At 27.3% G+C, this 20,076-nt stretch overlaps 2 protein-coding genes across 3 annotated transcripts; one reads left to right on the forward strand and one right to left on the reverse strand.

The window, feature by feature from the left end:
- Positions 1-230: 230 nt before the first annotated feature.
- On the forward strand, positions 231-6,253 carry LOC111041546 (actin-related protein 2/3 complex subunit 5-like protein). 2 transcript variants are annotated; one of them, XM_022325844.1, is made up of 4 exons: positions 231-453; positions 945-1,123; positions 5,718-5,790; positions 5,852-6,253. In XM_022325844.1, the coding sequence occupies exons 2-4, from the start codon at positions 981-983 to the stop codon at positions 6,089-6,091; spliced, it is 456 nt and encodes a 151-aa protein (XP_022181536.1). In that variant the 5' UTR covers positions 231-453; positions 945-980; the 3' UTR covers positions 6,092-6,253. The 2 variants fall into 2 exon arrangements, with proteins under 2 accessions (XP_022181536.1, XP_022181535.1); XM_022325843.1 differs by lacking the exon at positions 231-453 and adding an exon at positions 663-862.
- An 11,872-nt stretch (positions 6,254-18,125) lies between these two features.
- On the reverse strand, positions 18,126-19,850 carry LOC111041528 (zinc finger MYM-type protein 1-like). The gene is made up of 2 exons (XM_022325810.1): positions 19,357-19,850; positions 18,126-19,203 (listed from the first exon to the last, which is right to left on the reverse strand). The coding sequence occupies exons 1-2, from the start codon at positions 19,848-19,850 to the stop codon at positions 18,126-18,128; spliced, it is 1,572 nt and encodes a 523-aa protein (XP_022181502.1).
- Positions 19,851-20,076: the final 226 nt, after the last annotated feature.

The following is a 20,076-nucleotide window of genomic DNA, read 5'->3' on the forward strand; positions in this document are numbered from 1 at the left end:
ATTTTTGTTTTGTTTATTTATTTAAATAATTTTTTGCTAATATATATTCTACCAAACTTCAAAACTTTATTATTAATATTATTTATCATGGTTTTTACTTATCAATTATCATGAAATCTTGAATTTTGTTATTTAGCCGAATTCTGGCCTTTTTTTATTGTACTGTTGGCTTTTTTCCAAAATAATATCTGGCAACACTGAGTATTGGAGGTACCGCCATATCAGAAAGTGATGCGTGGCAAATGTACGGGAGCTGTGGAGGCATGGACAACAATGTTAAAAATTGTATTTTATTGTATCAAGATTTTCAGGAAGAAATTGGAATGTATCGGTTCAACAGCCAGCGAACAATAAATTACATATAGTGCGAAATGTATCGATCCGTATCCATCGGATTCTGATTTCAATACGCATCGAATTTTTCTTCTTGAAAATCTTGAATAAATCAACAACGTGAGCTATATTTCACAGTTCACAGACGTAGTTTAATTGAAATCAAATAACAAGCTTAGATCATATTATACTATGATGTATGAGTATTGAGTATTAATTATCAACAATTTCCGTTTAACAAATACTATAATACTTGCTGTCATAATATTTATCATCATAAACAAATGTTATCTCACATAATCGTTCTTGATAATGTGGTCTTTATCAATGAATAAAATGACCATATTACAATAATATTATATTGTTCTATGCAAATGTGAATTTGTTTTAAAAATACACTAAGGAATATTTTTATTATTACTCAATAGTATTTTTTCTTGTTCGGCATTTTAGTGACCAATTAACATAAATTATAATAGTGATTGTGTATTGTAGTGTTATATTTATTGACGATAGTATTTACTATTTTGTATGTGGCTATCACTTTATCAGCGAGGCTAAAATTTTAACTGATTAAATTTACTTGTTTGTCTTGTACTCTCGTACATTAGTATTTGCTCAAAAATTCACAAGTTTGGAAATACACAATGTCTGAAAACACAAGAAGTTCAGCGTTCCGGAAAATTGACGTCGATCAATTCAATGAGAATTTCAAAGAAGACGAACAACCCGAAAGTCAATCGACAACTGCCATTCCAGATGAATCTGAAATTACAACTATGATTAACCAGTATCCTTTATTAAACATAATATGCAGATTTGTTTTACAATATTATAAAAATTTATTGGAAGAAACAATGAAAATGAATACTCACTTTCTCATTAAATTCATAGACAAATGTTATATTTTTTCAATGTTGTGTAGGTAATAGGTATGTTTATTTTTTTTTTAAATATTTAATTTGCGTAACTGTCTGTCATTCACTATAATAGTACTATTTTACTTAGGTACATTAATAACAGTGGTTCATTCATTAAGCTAAATAGTTTTTTCAGCCATTTTTATAATTACATCAGATTTAACTTAGTCATGTATCTTTTACAAAGCATCGTTAGATTACGTTGATGTTTTAGGCTTAGCGTAATATTGTCTTATGACTTAATTCAACTCTGAGTAAAATGTACATTATCAACTGTACATGTGCTATTTGTATGAGTTGTATATGTTTATAGTATATATTTATTATGTATGAATCAATTCTAATTTAAAGCTTTCCAAATGTGTTCATTTAATTTTACATAAATTAATATTTATTCATTTTAATAATCATGAAAAATAATATTCTTGAAATATATCTAAGCAAACTCTTTTGTATAATATAGAAATAAATCCCCAGGTTAAAATAAGTGAATTTTTATACATTCTGAATGATAATTAATAATTTTAAAAAATAGAAGCAAATAGACGTACCGTTTAGATGTGGGACAATTGAAGCAAAAAAAAAAATCAATTAATGAAAATTATAGTAAATAAAATAAAATATCAAAAATAGTTATTCTCTTTCATATTACTTATATTTACTATAATACAATATTAATCAAAATGTTTAATACCTATGTGATATTCAATTATACACTTTAAGGCATAATACAGCTATCTCCCAATATGCGGTCTACCAAAATGGACGTGGTCTACCGTAATAATATTAAAAGTATAAAAAAAAAAATTCAAATTTATTAAGAAATTCATTTATAATTGTTATACTATAAATTACATTAAAACACAGTTTTCAAATAGCTATTAAAAGTATAAATAAAATATGTTTTGATATATTAAGGATCTATAAAATTATCCACAAAGCATAATTTGATATCTCTAAGGAAAGCATCAAAAATGTTATCAGTTTTATTTAATCATCACCACTAATACTCGGCTAAGTACCTCTCTAAGAGGTCTTTCATTAGTACCACACATTTTCTTAACAATTTAAAGTCTAAGAGGCTTTAAAAGACTTTAAATTATTTGCGTATTGGCACCAGTTTCAGGGTCCACAAATTTTGTTGAATGATTAACTGTTTCATATACATAGCATTTTTCAGATAAACCTTTATATCCAAACCAGGAATAAGAATGAACAGTATTGTTACATGATAAAATATATATTGTTATGAGCAATTAAGATAAAACATAAATTGGTAGATAATAAATAATTTATTAAATATAAATGGATTCCCAGCTATAAGTAGAACACCATAACATTGATAGACCGCATACTGTACTCATATTTATAGTTACCTAGTACACAAAACGGAGGTAGACCGCATATTGGAAGATAGCCCATAATACTATACAATTTCATTATAGTTGTAGTATGAACATTATCATTGATTTTATGATTTAGAAATAAACTTGAACTAAATATAGTTTTTACATAGAATCACCAATGTTTTCTATTTAATTTAAATTACGGTACGTAACAAATGAAACCCTGCACAAAGACCTAAGAATTCCAACAGTTGACCAACTAGATAAATTGTACTATAACAGAGTTCACTCTAAACTGCAACACCATCACAAACCTTTAGTCTCTCCCCTAGTATCACATATTCTTCCAGACAACCCACCGTGCTGACTCAAAAAAAAAACTGGTGCCGTGACTTATTAAATTAATAAATAAAACAAAATTACTGGAGGGTACCATCGATGATTTCCCTCATCTTGTGCTCCGTGTGTTATTTTTATTATGTATATAGTGTTATGTCAGTCATCTTTTTTACTTATTGTGTTACGTAATACAGATTGTAAATTTTCCATTAAATAAAAAAAAAAAAATTTTAATTACTTAATATTAAATTATTAATCTTAAACCATTTTTTAATTTTTCTTTAAATATCTTTATACTGATCCATTAGGTGTATTATTAATAAAATAATTATTTTGATATTGTGTTTTAATTTTTTAATTTTTACACTGATATTTCCATTGGTTGATTGATTTATTATTATTATTTTTTTTTAACGTCCAAACAGCTACTTCCATTGCCCATTGGTTCTAGATCATTTCAAATTCTTCATACTGACGATTTAATAGAAATTTGTATGCATAAGTATTTATATATTTAAACTTAAATAGTTCTGCTATAGTTTGTAATTAATATTATTTTAATTTTAATTAATTTTGTACACATTTTGGTATCATTTTATTTTAAAATAGATTATTTTGTCAATAATCAAATCTATAATATATTATTAAGCCCTCTTGGCTTGCACTTTATGTTAGTTAAAATCAAAATCAAAATTTGTATTGAAATTTACCTTCCAATATTTAAATTATTAATTTCTATAATTTAGGCTTACAATATTAGAACAAAATATAATTTTTTTTCTTGAGATATTTTCTGAAATTTCAATTTATTACATTGGACAACATTTATATACAAAAGGCTAGACTTAGGGAAGGGCTCAGGGGCCCCTGGTTTCCACATAATGGAACTTTTTTAAATTCTAATTTATTATAACTAGAGGTCGGATTTTATGGTTTTACATATTTGTTTCTAGTCCAAACGGGAGTGAGAAATCTTTACGACTAATAAAACAGAATTCACAGGAAAAAATTTACTTTGCATAAAAAAGCATATTTTAGGGGTTAGAGAATATTTGAGAATATTTTTGTAAAATCTGGCGTATGATGAATATATTTCATATATATCAGCACTTTGATAAATACAATGTTTATTAAATGATTTATTTCTGGGTTTTAATAAAAATTAATCTCTAGGTACTCCTTATTGATTGCGATAGCACATTGGTTTTTTTGTTAGCTGCCACGACTACCCATCGAACAATATATAGTTGTTAATAGTTATTGTAAAATTAATTAAATTAAATATATTTAAAACCAAATTAATAAATAAATCACAAACATTAAATGATATTAAAATAAATGCATAAAAATGATTATAAAAATATTAGTTTATATTCAATAATTAGGGACTTTCAGTATAGTATTCACAAACTTAGCTGAATATGATTAGTTATTTGGTATGCATTAGTTATGGTAATGCAATTTTGAAAAAATCTAAATAATTTATTATTATTATATACATTATATAATAATTATAAATAATTAAGGCTGTTGAAAGGGATTTGATCTAGGCAATATTTTACATTTACCGGGTGTACTGTGTAACTGTGTGTGCCAAAATTCACCCATTACCGAAAGCCTGATATTAATTTTAAAACATATTTTAGTCCCTTATTCCCTTTTCTAGGGTTTTTAGCTATTGAAATTTGGATTTGTTGTATTGCTTAATTAGTATACTACCAAATTAATTAAATTTTTTTAAATGAACTTTATTGTAGTGTTAATAAAATGTTCAATATTTTTGATGACATTTGAATTATTAAAAATCACTGACTAATAATCGAGTACCACTTTAATATACCATTTATTTTTGAACAATATTTAGGTTGGTACGTTCTTTTATTTTTTTGTAGTAATGTAATGAAAGTATCACAATACTTTAACAACTTTATTTTGTTTGGAATATGTTGAATAATTTTTTTATAATTCTTCCCAAGTTGGTTACATTATAAGATACAGCATATAAGTATTTATTAAAAAATAGGTAACACTTAGTCATTTCTAATATCGATAATTAAAAAAAAAAAAAATTAATCTGTAAAAATAATAATGCAATAAAATGTATTATCTATGTTTATGTTTATATTTTAAATTTTAACTCATCAAAATTCAATTTGTATTACTTTTTACAACATATTTCCTTGTACCATATTTTTTTTCACTTTTCTTGATATACTCGTTCTTCCTAATCAATAAATATTTTATCCTTAGCATTTTTAACTAGTATCTATTTTATGTTTAAGCGATTTTGTGCTTAGATGTTTTTACTTGTTACCTTGAATAAGTAATAAATAGTTCTTAATTACTTTTGTTACTTATATTTGTTTTTAATTTTTCTATCTAATTATTTTTTATTTTATAAATTGAATATTTTTCTCAAAAAATGTTTCAACTAAGTTATTTGATTAATGATTGTAATAAATAAATATACAGGTCATTATCAAATTAAATTTCAGTAAATATATTAAAATCATTACAAAAATACAATAGTAACTGGAGATTTGATTTAAAATGGTTTAGGGTTCTATATATTGGTATACATATTTTATATAAATTGTATAATATTATGTATGTGTAGCACAGAACTGTGTAGGTATTGTGTCTTACATTCCTCAGTACCAATATAAATTTATGATTTATATTTAATAGGATTTACCCATGTCACCTTATGATTTTTTTCTTTTCATAGTGCAGCATAAATAATAATTAAATTTAAGATTCTCCTTAATAATTTGTACAGAGGTCGTTTTGCTGATGCTTTAATAACGGCATTGAAAAATGCGCCTTTAGGATCAAAAAATCAACAATTAAGGGTATATTTTATTTTTAAACAATTTTATTTAAAACAATTATATATTTTTGTTATTTATTTAGGACAATGCCTTAAATGTTGTAATGAAAGTTCTTCTGGCCACCAAACTATCTCAAATAGATGAAGTTGTTGCTCAGTTAGATGTTGACATGATAGATATTCTTATGAAGTATATTTACAAAGGATTTGAAAAGTCAACTGAGAAAAAAAGCAGTCATCTTCTTATGTGGCATGAAAAAGCCTATGCACTTGGCGGAGCTGGTAGTATAATCAGAGTGCTTACTGACCGCAAAAGAGTGTAATCTAACTAACAATTTATTTAATTTTTATTGAAACCATAACACGCAAACATCAATGTTATAATGTCAAAAAATGTACTTGGTACTTCATAATTATTATTATTATTTAAGCATCAGCATTTAATTTTATTAAGGTATTATAATAAAATGTTTTCTCAAATAGTATTATTTTCTACAAATTCAATTATATCCTTTTAAATTATCATTGAAATATTTGGCTCGTTGAAAACAATATTAAGTGTTTTTTAAAAATAATCTGTAAAAATATTAACTTTTTTTAAATACGTTTTTAGCTGTTTTTATAAAAGTGGGTAACTAGGTATAAATCAAGTTATAAATAAATTAATTGTCAACCATTTTTTTTTTTTAATATTATTGTATTTAAATTAATAATAATAAACTCATGTTTGCTAAAAACTTGATGAATATGATTTTTTTCAAAATATTGTAGTATATAGTATATACTAACAAAATATTATATAATAATAAATTCAATATTCATAGCCTAGTTATCATTTTACAACTATTTTAATTAATAAAATTACAAATAAAATTACTCTTAAATGATGTATGTATTATTAAGTATAATTTATTTATTTACTCATTACTGTATAGAAAATCTTATTTAATCTTTTTATACAACCAGGGCTGTAGTTAATTTATTTGTAGCATTACTCTCAAGTAATTCAAAAATATAATTTATGGTAATTATTAAATAATAAGTAATATATTTTATGATAGTGATGTACTACAGACATTTTTTTTATATCAAGTATTTATGATAATTTTATAATAGTATATAAAATATAAACAGCAATAACTGTATAATAATAGCATGTGCCATGTTATTATTTAATTATTATTAATAATTGATTATTTAAATTTAAATTTTAGCTTGGGTCAGTGTCATTTGTATAGAATAATTTATTTAAGAAAAGAATTATTTTATTGTAACAAAAACGAAACAATGAAATATCTATCCAGACTTTGTTTAAGTTAAGAAATGTAGTCGGCGGTGATTAGTTTTTGTTGGGCAGCAGTCAGGCAACACTCGTTTGTCATACCCCACTGAGTTACCCATCTGTGTAACTGGTGTGCGTATTGCCATGCCTCTGCATACAAATCTGTCCCTGACTATAATTCTTAGCTCAAATAGAGTTTAGTTAACATCAACAACTTCTAATATCTATCATCTCCTAAGGCTTTTTAACACTGCATTTTTATCATTGATAACTGCATTTTTTTTCCTGTTAATTATGAACATTTTAAAATGTTCATAACTCTTTTCAAAATCGAAATATAAAAAAAACCTATGTCATTGATTGGATGATATCCTTACTTTAAAATTTGTTGGTAGGTCGATTCACTTTAAAATTAAACATAACAGAGTTAAATGAATTATTTTTGAATGTACTATTTGCTATATTATGCATTTTAATCATTTAAAATTATCAATAAATACAAAAATGTTGTACTAAATCTATTGGTACTGTATAGTGCAGTGTATAGTCAATTATTTTGAAGAATTTAATATTATAATAGGTAGGTAGTAGGTACTTCGCTATTGTGTTCCCAGCTATAAGTTATTACATAATAATATTATGATATAATCTTTAGTTTATTTTATGTAGTATAGAACAGCTCACAGGTTAATAGAGTTAATACTTATTACTGTAAAAATAATCATGATCATATTATACTATAAATTGATGAAGTAACTTTAAAAACAGGGTGACTACACTTTTATTTATCTATGGCCAGTGCCGCAACTATAGACTCATTTGTGTAAATAAATTAATGACTCCCTCCGCTTGTCGAAAATAGAAAATTTTTCATAATATTTGCTCTGCTATAGACTGGTGTCCTGCGTCTCTCCTTAAAAGTAATAACGGGGTGACAATAGAGGTATAGGTTATACACAATATATGAGGGATGCAACGCGTTTAAAGATGATAAGCAATTTTCGATTAGTATATTGTAAACAAGTGTTGATTCTGGGAAATACTGTAATAATATTAAGTCATGCTTATGATTAATCATTTGTTGGTGCATAGACGCATAGTCATCTTGAAAACCACATAATAGATATTCGACTATACACATTGCGACACCCAGGATGCGCACTCAGGAAAGTCGTATCGGGGCGTGGGCTGTTAATATTTCCCGTATGATATTCAGCGGACACAGCATCTGTGGGAACAATACTCGTATCAAGAGTGCTAGGAGGAGTAGAGGGTAGGCCTATATAGGGGACCCCCGAACAGCCCATATTCAGATGTGATTTGACCAGACGAGCCAGAGCACCTTCATGCTAGTCAGTTTTTTGATTGTTTTATTTTGTACGTAAAATAATTTTGAACAGTTAATTATTTGTACTTAGAAAATATTCGATTCAACTCGATATTTTTCTGAACAGTGAATAATTCATTGTGACAAATATTCTAGCACAGTTATTCAATCCACAGTTTTAAATTACATTTGTTTCTTTTATTAAATAATAATAAATACTACATCATACATCAAGCGTTGCAATATTAATTAAATACACAAAATACACAGATAGTATTTGTTAAAAGAGATAATTGGCGCCAATCAGTTTATGATCTAGTATTTTTAGGTATGAACTTATAAAATAATGAGTTAGTTAATTTTATATTAGTAACAATAGTTTGATATTCATGATCTGTTTCACTGATATTTTTCAATTGATTTTCAGCAAGTTCACAAATACTACTGTTCATATCATTACTAAAAACGTTTACAATAAGTAAGTTAAAAACATTTTTAAACATAAATAGAATAAATATATTTATGCTAAAAACCTTTAGGAACATTTTCAGTTAAAGCTGCATCGTTTAAAAGTATAATATTTACAATCTCATTTACCACAATATTAATACTGCAGTTTTTGATGTTTGACTTTTTGCTAATAATTCATTGTCGTTAAGTAGTTTTAATATTGTTTGTACATCAATACATCATTAATGGTTAAAATAAAAAAAATTAAGTATATTATAAATATTGAGCTAATAGAAAGTTAATATATAATTTATATTACTTTCTTTAATTATTGTTTTTAATTTAATATACATTTTAATACTATGACATTTTTAAAGCTTTCAATAATATTCATTCATATTTACAATAAGATCCAAAAGTATTGAAGTTCTGTACATCGTCTTTTAGAGTATACTGAACAATTTGAGTATACAATTTAAAAGAGTAGTTATTTTAATGATTAGGTATGTGGGACAAATTTTTCGTGTACACTAGATTAATTGCTAACAGACTTGTCAGGATTACAAACGACATTTTTATAGTTATATTACTTGGCATTATTTATGGTTGAGTGAGTAACCAACGATATTAAATTAATATTAAAAAAAAATAAAACACTTTCTTTTTCCGCATTTGTGGAATTTATGATCAATAAGGACTCTTCCATACTAAAAATTGAACTTATATTATTGCTTTTCAACTCACTTATAAATAATTTAAATATATTATCAACAACTAGATGTTTATTTTTGTCAGCAGAATCTTGGGTTTTAAAATCAGAAGAGTACTTCCATGTAAATTAACTTTTGTTTAATATCAATTAAATAATTACTATTGTCTTAAAAAAATTTTAAAATCCCTGAAAATTAAAAGAAAGCAATAGAAAATTAAGTTGATCCACTTAACAAGGTAAACTTATAATATGAAGTCAATTTTTACGGAGTTTATAGTTAAATAACTTACTTTGAACATGCGGTTTAATCTAATTTTAAAAATAATATCCAATTATTCTGCAAATTCTTTATTGCTTTCAATAGGATAATAATGGGCTTCAAGTGAAATTGAAAGTACTTCTGAATTTATTTTTGATGTCATTCTATAAATATTATGTATATGTTATCGGATCAAAATAAATAATTTATAAATAATAAGCATAAATTTAGTTGATTTAACAAAAAATTAATTTTTATATTAACTAATACATATTTCAATATTTTCACATTGTGACAACATTGATACATCTATAATGTATAAAAAATAAATTTCAAGTCATATTCTTTTAATGTGATATACATTGTATATTGATTATAAATATTATATTATATTATATCTAAAATATTTATGACCTGAATGTTATGAAATAAATGTAAAATAACCTTTTGGACAATGAAAATATTCAAATTACCATAGAACAATATGAGTTATGATGAATAATAGTTAATATTGGTTATAATACTTATTTATTATGAAAAAGTGTCTTAAATATTAACTTCCAAAAATTATTGTTGTGTTGTAAGTAATGCAGAGCTAAATTAAACCTGTTGTACCATGAAGTATGAATAATACCCAGTGTTTCAATATAAATATTATTTTCTTGTTCTTGTTTAAAATCCTTAATAAATCATATAAAATAATTCATGCAACGGGAAATGGGAATGCTCGTTAGGTGGTGAACAAGCTCTACCAAAGAAAATATTTTTTTAATAATTTTTACTTTTTAAATAAATAATAAACTATAAAAGTTCCTTCTTATTTAATTTATTTCTGTGATTATATACAAAATAGTTAAGCTATGAGAAATTGTCGCACTTAGTTATAAATATAGGTAGGTGAAAGTTATGAAAGTGCAGAAATATTATGCAATTGAGATTTTGTGTTAAGATGGGGGAGTGTATATTGACACAAAAAGTATTTTGTACTTGCTGAGCTAATACTCTGTGGCATTCCCCTGTCGTGTAATATCTATTCAAAACTAAATTAGCCTTATTAGTATAATAATCCCTGTACGCTTAAATAATACATCAAAATAAAACTATAACCTATTCAACATTTGCCAAATTTTAATAATTAATATGTTGATTAAAAAAAAACAATACTAGCATTAAAAAAAGAAATAGATTTGACTTACATAAGTCTCGAGTTCAAATTCAATGAACCATAATACACTATCATCATTATTTTCAATTTGTTTCTTATCTTTTATGCATTTTTCAAGTAATTTAATGTTTAAAATGATTTCAAACATTTTACATTGATAAACAATAGCATTATGTAAGAATTTTAACATTTTTACCTACACAATAAAAAAGTATTTTGGAAAATTATGAGAACTAAAAACATAATTGTATATATACTTAAAATATTATTAGAATGTAGTCTATGTAATTTGAAATGAGATTTCATATCTTTTTGTGATCTTTTGTCATTGTCAAAAACCATTGAAAGGTTGAAGGAGACAAATAGTTACTAAACAAAGTAATTAATACATAATATAATTCAATATTTGGGATACCACATTTTTCTTTTACTGACTTCTGCAAGTGTCCCAAGAGTAGTAATTAGTAAGAGACAATGTGTTTAATTTGTTATGAAAAAAGCCAAACGATATAATAACAAAACTGAGGGCCTTTTTTCAGGATCAAATAATGCAGTATTTGTTCCTTGTTTAACTGTAGACTGAAATGTTAAAAATAAACATATATTTACATATAAATTAAATAAAATTTAAAAGCTTACAAGTGACTTAACATCAATGATATGATTTAATAAGCACAATTTAAATATTAAACTTTGTATATTTCTTTTTCCAATTTCACTTGTCCAACTGTGATAACTATGCATTATTGCAATAAAATCCTTTTATCTTAAAATTAGAAAAACATTAATTTTATTCAGAATATTTTTTTTTTTTGGTTTATTTAGTATATAATTATTGAATAAATATAATTTTACCTATAGATGCTGTGTTTAAAATCATTAATGAAGCAATTGATGTTGGACTTTAAGGCAAACATAAATCTAATACTTTTTTAGTAACCATTATTTAATTTTCATCATCAGATTCTGGTTCCAACTTAGATCAAGCGCATACAAGCCCAACCTAAATCCATGTTGTTATTTGGAGCCTATAAAAAATCTGATACAGTTAACAATGGCATTATAGTCTTGAACATGAACATTACACCAGCTGTTGCACACTGACATGTTAGTATATGCCTGACCTGTAATTAATTGATTAAAAATAAAACAATTTTATCTAACTAAATATAAAGTTTTTTTTTTAATCTGACATACTTTTAGAGAAGATTCAACTAATTTGACATATTGTGTTAAGACTGGATAAACTTCAGATCCATATTTAAGAATCATTAATGCAATAGAATTCTGAGAGAAAGGGTGTAAATTTACAACAGAATTTTCTATACCACTCATTAAAAAGGGGAAAAATATTGGTATGAAAGTAACACATTGCTTGTCCAAGGAAGTAAACAAGTATACATCTTGCTAGTGTTAATATTTCAGACACAACTTCTAGATCAGCCACATCATTTGAATCAATACAAGATACACTAAAATAAATATGAATCAAATATAAAACATGCATATATATTTCATAATTTTAGAAGGTTATACCTTGCAACAAGCGTCAATAGAGTTTCACATGTTCCCATAATATCATCATTCAAAGGTGTCGCAACATGGATTGAATAATTTTAACAGATTTTATAAGTATTTGTTTTGTACTAATATAAGATAAAGTTTTACAATCCTCATTGTGACACTAAAAAATAAATAATTAAATCCAAATTCTAAAATATCAATAATGTTTGTTAAATCCATTACATTCTGAAGTTATTAATTGCAGAGTTTAAAAATAGAATAAAGGCACTTGGATGTTGAAGCGGACCATGTCTCCATCAAGAAAAAATTTTGTGTTTTTAGGAATTTCAATGCTATAAATTGAGTCATTTACATAATATTGATCAGTTAATAAAAAAGTGTCTCTCTTGTCTTGTTCATAAATATAATGGCCATCAGGTGGAGCAACAGCAGTAAATGAATTAATACTACTCATCAGATTCCACACCTTAAGATATTAAATATTAAAAATAAAACATTATATTTAAAGGTATAATATTTACTTTATTTAAACGTTGTGATGTTCCTTTTATAATACCAGTGAAGAGTTTAAATAAGCTGCATAAATCAACAGGATACATTTCTATAAATTTTTTTACAAACAAACTAACACTACTTTTCAAGTTGTCTATTGTGTCTATTAATAATCTAGGGTTTTTTTTTAATAAATGAGACCAAAGCTTAAAAATAATTGAATTATAGTCAACCAATTCAAATACATCCAATTCAATACTTTCAATGATAAGGTTTTCACATAAGACTCTTCCTAATTGGTCTATTATTGGATGATCCTAAAATTAATATAAAAAAAATTTTAAATATAAGTAATAGATTATAGTTACAGGTACTTAGAATTAAAGTATTTTGAAAATAAAATGATTAACAAAAATGTTTATATACTTTAATAGTAGGTGACTGACACATTTCTAATAAAGATGGCCACACTTTTAATGCGCTCATGGCTTCAGTATAACTTTCTAATTTTTGAATATTTTTTATTTCAAATTTTCCTTTAAGGCGAAGGAGTGTCCAACTCATAATCACAACACTATATTCACTACTAGGTTGTATCATCTGAGTAACTTTATCAGCTTCATTGAATTCTATATTAGTTGACCAAATATAATTCTATTTCCTGATATATATAATATAAATAAACCAAAACAAAGTTATGTTGAAAAAAATGAATTTATAAATAATAGTTGATTAATAATCAATTACTCACACCAAAAATAATGTAATGATTTGTAATGAATGTAGTGTCTTTAAATTTGAGATCTGACTCTTAAAAGAAAAATACACCTTTTGTAAGTTATTATAATCATAATCCAATGTCTGATTTTTTCCAAAGTTGTTATCCTGTAAGTACCAAGTCAAATAAAATGTTATAAAACTTATAAATACTAGCTACTTTTATTTTTTATAAAATAAAAGATTTTTTTTGATTTTAAGTGGAGTGAGAAACAATAATTAGTTTTACAATACGGCTTTTTTTAACATCACCGTGACACTGAAAAACATTGTGTTTCAAAGAATATTACTAGAAATTAGAAAGTATGATGGTATTTTTAATAAGTTACACAAAATGTTGTCCTGTAATTGCATTGCACATTTTTGAGTCAAAAGAATTAAGAGGACTGCATACCTGAATGTGTCTTCATCTCACTATTGCATAAAATACCAAAATGTTTGTCATATGGTTCCAATTTTGTTTTATTAGCTAAGATATTAGAGTGAATCGACCTATTATCAATTATAAATATAAGAAAATATTATCTGTGTTCTCTAGTTGGTTTTTTTTAGATATTTAATTTTTTAAATGAGTTATTAGTATGTAAAATATTAATATTTGAAAATGCAATATAAAATTGGAACTGCTGGACAAATCTTTTGACAAGGATCATTATAAAACCCAATCTTCTTTCACCACCGTAGCAAAGTTGAGATTTTTGAATAAAATCAATAAAATGATTAACAGTTGATTTTTTCTTAATATGGAATAGGTACATACATATTGTGTAGCTTATTATTAAGGTGTAGAGCATGTACTTGATATAAAAATAAATTATTATTGAGTATAAATAAAAAACAATTTAAAATTAGATCATTAAATATATGTATACGTGTAATAATTACTTGCAATGAAATTAGTAATCCAAGTATTAAAATCATCTTTTGTAATTTGATACACTCTGAGTGATGTTAACACCATCAATTGCAAAATTTCAATTTGTTGAATTAAAACAAATGTTAATAAATGCTTGTGTTTTTTTTATTTATAAACATAAATAATAGTATCAAAACATATGAAAGTTGTTCTCATAGAGAAATATACCACTCTTTCCAGTTTTGTTTACGGACAATTTTCTTACATAGGTATAGTCTAAAAATTGAAATAATACAACTTTGTAATTAAAGATAGATTGAAAAAAAATTATTTAAATACCTATTGGTTATTAATAGTGATTATACTTACAGAATAATGACAGTTTTGAATTTTTGCAGCAGTGAGAATAAATTTTGACGAACGAAATAAAAATAACACTTCTTCATTGTAAAACTTCCAAATATCTACACAAACATTATGTACCTAATTTATGTTCAGTCATAGTTGTATTCAATTCATTTTGACAAAGAAACTCATCATTGGTGTCGTAAACAATTTTAGTGTCTTGCTCAATTATAAACTAAACAAAATTAATATAATTATTTAGATGTATCCTAGATCATGAAAGATCATAAAATAATGTATAATTATTACAAGTAATTGGGATAGTATGGGATATAAGTATTCTGTATCTGATTTATCATTTTTATAAAACATTAATCTTGATGAAGAATGCAATTTGAGTATGCTTTTTTTCAAATCATCCAAACCATCATATATCATAGATTCAATTGATTCATCAGTATAGTTAACATCATAGGCGGTCCCAGGATTTTACTTCAGGTGCAGCACATTCTGCACATTTAATTACACATTTATTACAGAATATACATAGGTAACTGGTAAATCCCTATATATGATTACCACACACGTCACACACACACACGCACACACAAATATACAATGTTATACAATTTTATTTTATTTATATTTTTTTTTTTTTATTCGTGTCAGGCGCATAGTGTAACAGTAATAATAATAATGATATAAGTTGTTAAAAAAATTAAAAAACAAATAGATAAATAAAATTAACTTTAAAATAAAAATTTCACAATATTAATAAATAAGGTAAAATAGAAAGGTACGTTAATGGTGGATTTATATTATTTCTGCCCAGATGCGGGCTACGTTAATTCCTTGGCTTGTGCCTTTGTGAATGTCTTCTGGGGTGCAGGTTTGGGAGCAAGCTGTGCATGTGATAATGTGTTGCATTGTCTGTACTTCTCCACATATGCACAAGGTGTCTGTGCTATCTAGCAATCCCCATTTTATTAGATTGTCTTTCGTTCGTCCAATTCCTGTCCTAAGTCTGTTTAGTGTTCGCCAAACCGGCCATGTTTCATTATGACCAGATGGGAGCGACTCGTTCGGCACCCAGCTGGAGGTACTGCTTATCTCATTTCTCCATCTGGTCGTTCTTTCTACTTCAGGATGTGTTGATGAGATGGCTTTTGTATGGTTCATGAAACTCTTCATGGATTTAAGGCGAGGGAGTTGTGGAGTTATACCGTACATAGGGTGTCGTGGATCTGCTGTTATTTTCGTTCTCTCCCAGTCTGCTTGCGTGGATCTTCTTATTGGCGGAGGGGCTATTCCTGAAAGTATATATAATTGTTCTACCGGCGTATTTTTTAGGCAACCAGTTATGAGTCGGCAGGACTCGTTTAGTGCGACATCGACCTTTTTAGTATGTGCTGACCTACCCCATACTGGACTGGCATATTCTCCCGCTGAAAAACATAAGGCTAATGCCGTAGTTCTTAGGACGTGGGGATTACAGCGGAATATTAGCGGATCATCCGTATCTTTCCCTGGTTTTAATAAGGCTATAATTTTTGTTTTCCTCCATATTTTCGGTATGTTTTTCCGGTTTCTTATTTCGTTATATAGAGCGAGTATCCAGCGTTTGGCTTTCGGCCCAAAATTGCGGATCTGTTAGACAAAAATATTATCTAGTCCAGCTGCTTTCCTAAGTTTCATTGTCTCTATAGCTATGTTCAATTCATCCTCTTAGAAAGGACGGCTGAGGAGGTTTCCTTCTTTTTCTTTGTTTCGTATTATTCTTTTATTAGGTTTATCTTCTTGTTTAAGTCTTTGGGGTTTACCATTTAGTAGTAATTGGTGTGCGATTTGATCGGGAGTGACGTTAGACAGTCCTTTCGCGCTAGTAGGATCACTGTTTAATCTTTTAATTAGGCCCCATGCCTTTTTACTACTATGTTTCATGTCTGTTTTATTTAAAAGCTCATGCCATTTATTCCTTTTTTCCTGTGCAATGGCATTCGTGAGCTCTTCCCCTTTATTTCTGGTTTGTTCTTCGAAGGGATTATTTTCAAACAGGTTGATATATGTGTTGTAATTGTCCGTGATTTCACTTGATAGTCCAAGTATATGATGTGTCCTACATCCTCTTGGTATGTGTTTCCGGGATATGTATTTTACTTTTTCTACAAAGGATTCATAGTGTTCCGATAATGGTTCGAGATTTTCTATACTTGAATCGAGATCTTCTGAGAAAAGGTTCCACTTTGCTTTCATGAAGTTGTATCTCCTTTGGAATGGGACAATATTAGGTCTCACTGCAGCCTCAATCTGGCAAATTATGGGCCTATGTTGTGTGTTTGGAATGGGGTCTCCCATCTTTTTGGTACATAGTTGACTGATAGAATCACTGACAAATATAAGGTCAGGGTTATATCCTTTCTTCCATCGACCGCTGTTGAAGGATGGAGGTAATTTGTTATCGTGAATCAGTACCATATCTTCGCCTTGTGCCCAGATTTCTACTGCTTCGCCATCATCGTTTGTCTCCTAATAGCCCCAGCTTGAACTGTGGCTGTTGAAATCACCTATGACTATGTTAGGTTTATGTTGTAGGCTGTCTTCGGATTTAAGACTAGGGGCTATGAAAGGAGAATTTGGTGGTTTATATATTGAAGAGACTGAGATGTTCGGTAAATGCACTGTGATAAATTCGATGTCGTTTTGTTCGTATATTTTAACTGACTGGATGATCATATTAGGTTTTGTGAAGATGGCACTACCGTGTTTTCTATGGTGCCTTATCGCTGCTAGTTTCATTCCAGATATACTTGGTGCATTAAGAGTCTGGTCTCGATGGGTCTCTTGGACGCACATAATATCGCATGATGTTGATTTAAAAATGGTAGATAGAAGTTCTTCCTTTACTCTCGTAATACCTTCGATGTTTATCGATACAATCGTCAATGCTGGCCCTGATAAGGGCCGTTTTAGGCGCGGTTTTTTATGACCGCCAGACATTGTTATTATACTGAGAGATAGGTTGCGCCTGGGTTTGGAAGAATTAGCCGGTGTTTGGAAAACACCGTTACTAGGGGACACCGCGTAGAGGTTTCTTCCTTGTCCCCAATTTTATTTATATAAGCAGTTAATTGTAATAATGATAAATGAATAATGATATTATAATTAAAGTTATAACACCATTCGGCGTGTCGTGTCATTTAGTACATTAAACTCTTCGATGACCTCGTCAATATCCACATTATTAGTTCTATGTTGTTCAACAAATAACAACATCAGTGAATCCAATCTTTTTTGGGTCATAGTTGTTCGAAGTTTACTTTTAACAATGGTCATTTTTGAGAAGCTGCGTTCACAACTGCAACTTGTAACAGGTATTGTTACAAATAACTGTAATGCTTTAGAAAAGTTAGAAAAAATTTCACTTTTGTTAGAGTCTTGTAGCCAATCTAACCATTCATGTATTGTTTTAACTGAAGTTCCACCATTTGGTATATCGGTCATATTTTTTAATAATATTATTTCTGTACACAAATCATCTTCACATATTCCAAATTGTTCTTTTAAACATTGATATGATATATTTTCACCAGTATTCAATTTAACCATATTTCCAATTGAATTAATGATTTTTAATGATTCCTGATTAAACCTAGAATCAATGCCATTTATCAGTTTATCTAATGTTGTGTTAAATACGGTAACTTTCATTTCATCTGATTTGGTTTCAAAAAAATATTGATTTTGTGATGTATCAATTTTTGTTGATACTTTTCTTCTTTTTACATCTGGGGTATGTATTTCATACTCTTCACACATGTCTAAACAATTTTGGTAAATATCTTCAAAACTATTAGAATTATTTCTCATTGAAACCAATGAGGATTTTAATGAATTAAGTACCTCAACAGCAGTCAACAACTCTAGGTTATTTGATTGTAACAGTTTGCTAATTTTTAGGATCATTTGCAAGATTGGTTGCATCATAACAAGTCCAAAAATAAATTCAAATGATTTCATTTGAACCAAAAGCCCTTTAGCCCTCATTTCTGGAACATTGGATTTTTCACAAATTTCTTCAATAGCAGTTAAAATAGATGCATAATGGTTTTTAACAGAAGTTACTGCTTCGGCCCTACAAGCCCATCTTGTAGTAGATAATGATTTCAAGGTAGCAAATTTCTGACCGAATGATGCTGCAATTATTTTTTCTAAGATGGCATGCCTTGTAGGACTACCTTCGATAAAACTATAAATGAATTGAATTGTACCAAAAAAATTGAATATACATCTATTATTTTTGAATCTATTATCCTTTTCGCATACAGAATCCACTAGGGCCAAATTTAAACAGTGAGCATAGCAGTGGACATATAGAATATTTTTATTCTCAACTTTGCACTTTGCCTGTACTCCTCCAATACCACCAGACATGGTACTTGCACCATCAAAACAGACTGATATTACAGATGTCCAGTTTTTTGATAATTGAAGTAATACAAGTAATACACTTGTTATTGCATCAAATATAGATTGAGCATCAACTGATTTCATTCGCCTAAGTGCAACAAAAGTTTCTATTGGTCTATTTGTTTGTTTATCAAAATGTCTTATGACTATAGATAACTGCTCATGGTGTCCTACATCAGATGTTTCGTCTGCTATAATTGATATTTTGCAATCATTTATACTAGATTTTATTTGTTTGAACACAACGTTATGTAATGAAAAAATAAGATCATTTTGAATATGATTACTGACATACTGTGCATTTTTAGGTCCCATTACTAAATGATTTTTTAAAGTAGTATCATACTTTGCTAAAAGATTTACTAATTCTTTAAAATTTCCTTGCTGACAACTTTCGTGACTTTCATCATGTCCACGGAATGCCATTCCACCTTTAGCCAAACATATAGAAATATCTATTAAACGTGCGATAATTTTTCTATATTTCAAGCGTTATTCTTCCCGTATCTTATTTAAAACAATTCTGCTTTCATCAAGGCTTTGATCAATTGGTTTTGAGTTTAAAAATGCAGATAAAGCTATAGTAGAATTAAGATGAGATTTGGAGAGTTTATGATTTAAAAAACTTTTATTTGCTCTATACCAGCCTTTA

This window comes from Myzus persicae, unplaced genomic scaffold, assembly GCF_001856785.1.
Source record: "Myzus persicae strain clone G006 unplaced genomic scaffold, MPER_G0061.0, whole genome shotgun sequence".
NCBI classification, from domain to species: Eukaryota; Metazoa; Arthropoda; class Insecta; order Hemiptera; family Aphididae; genus Myzus; species Myzus persicae.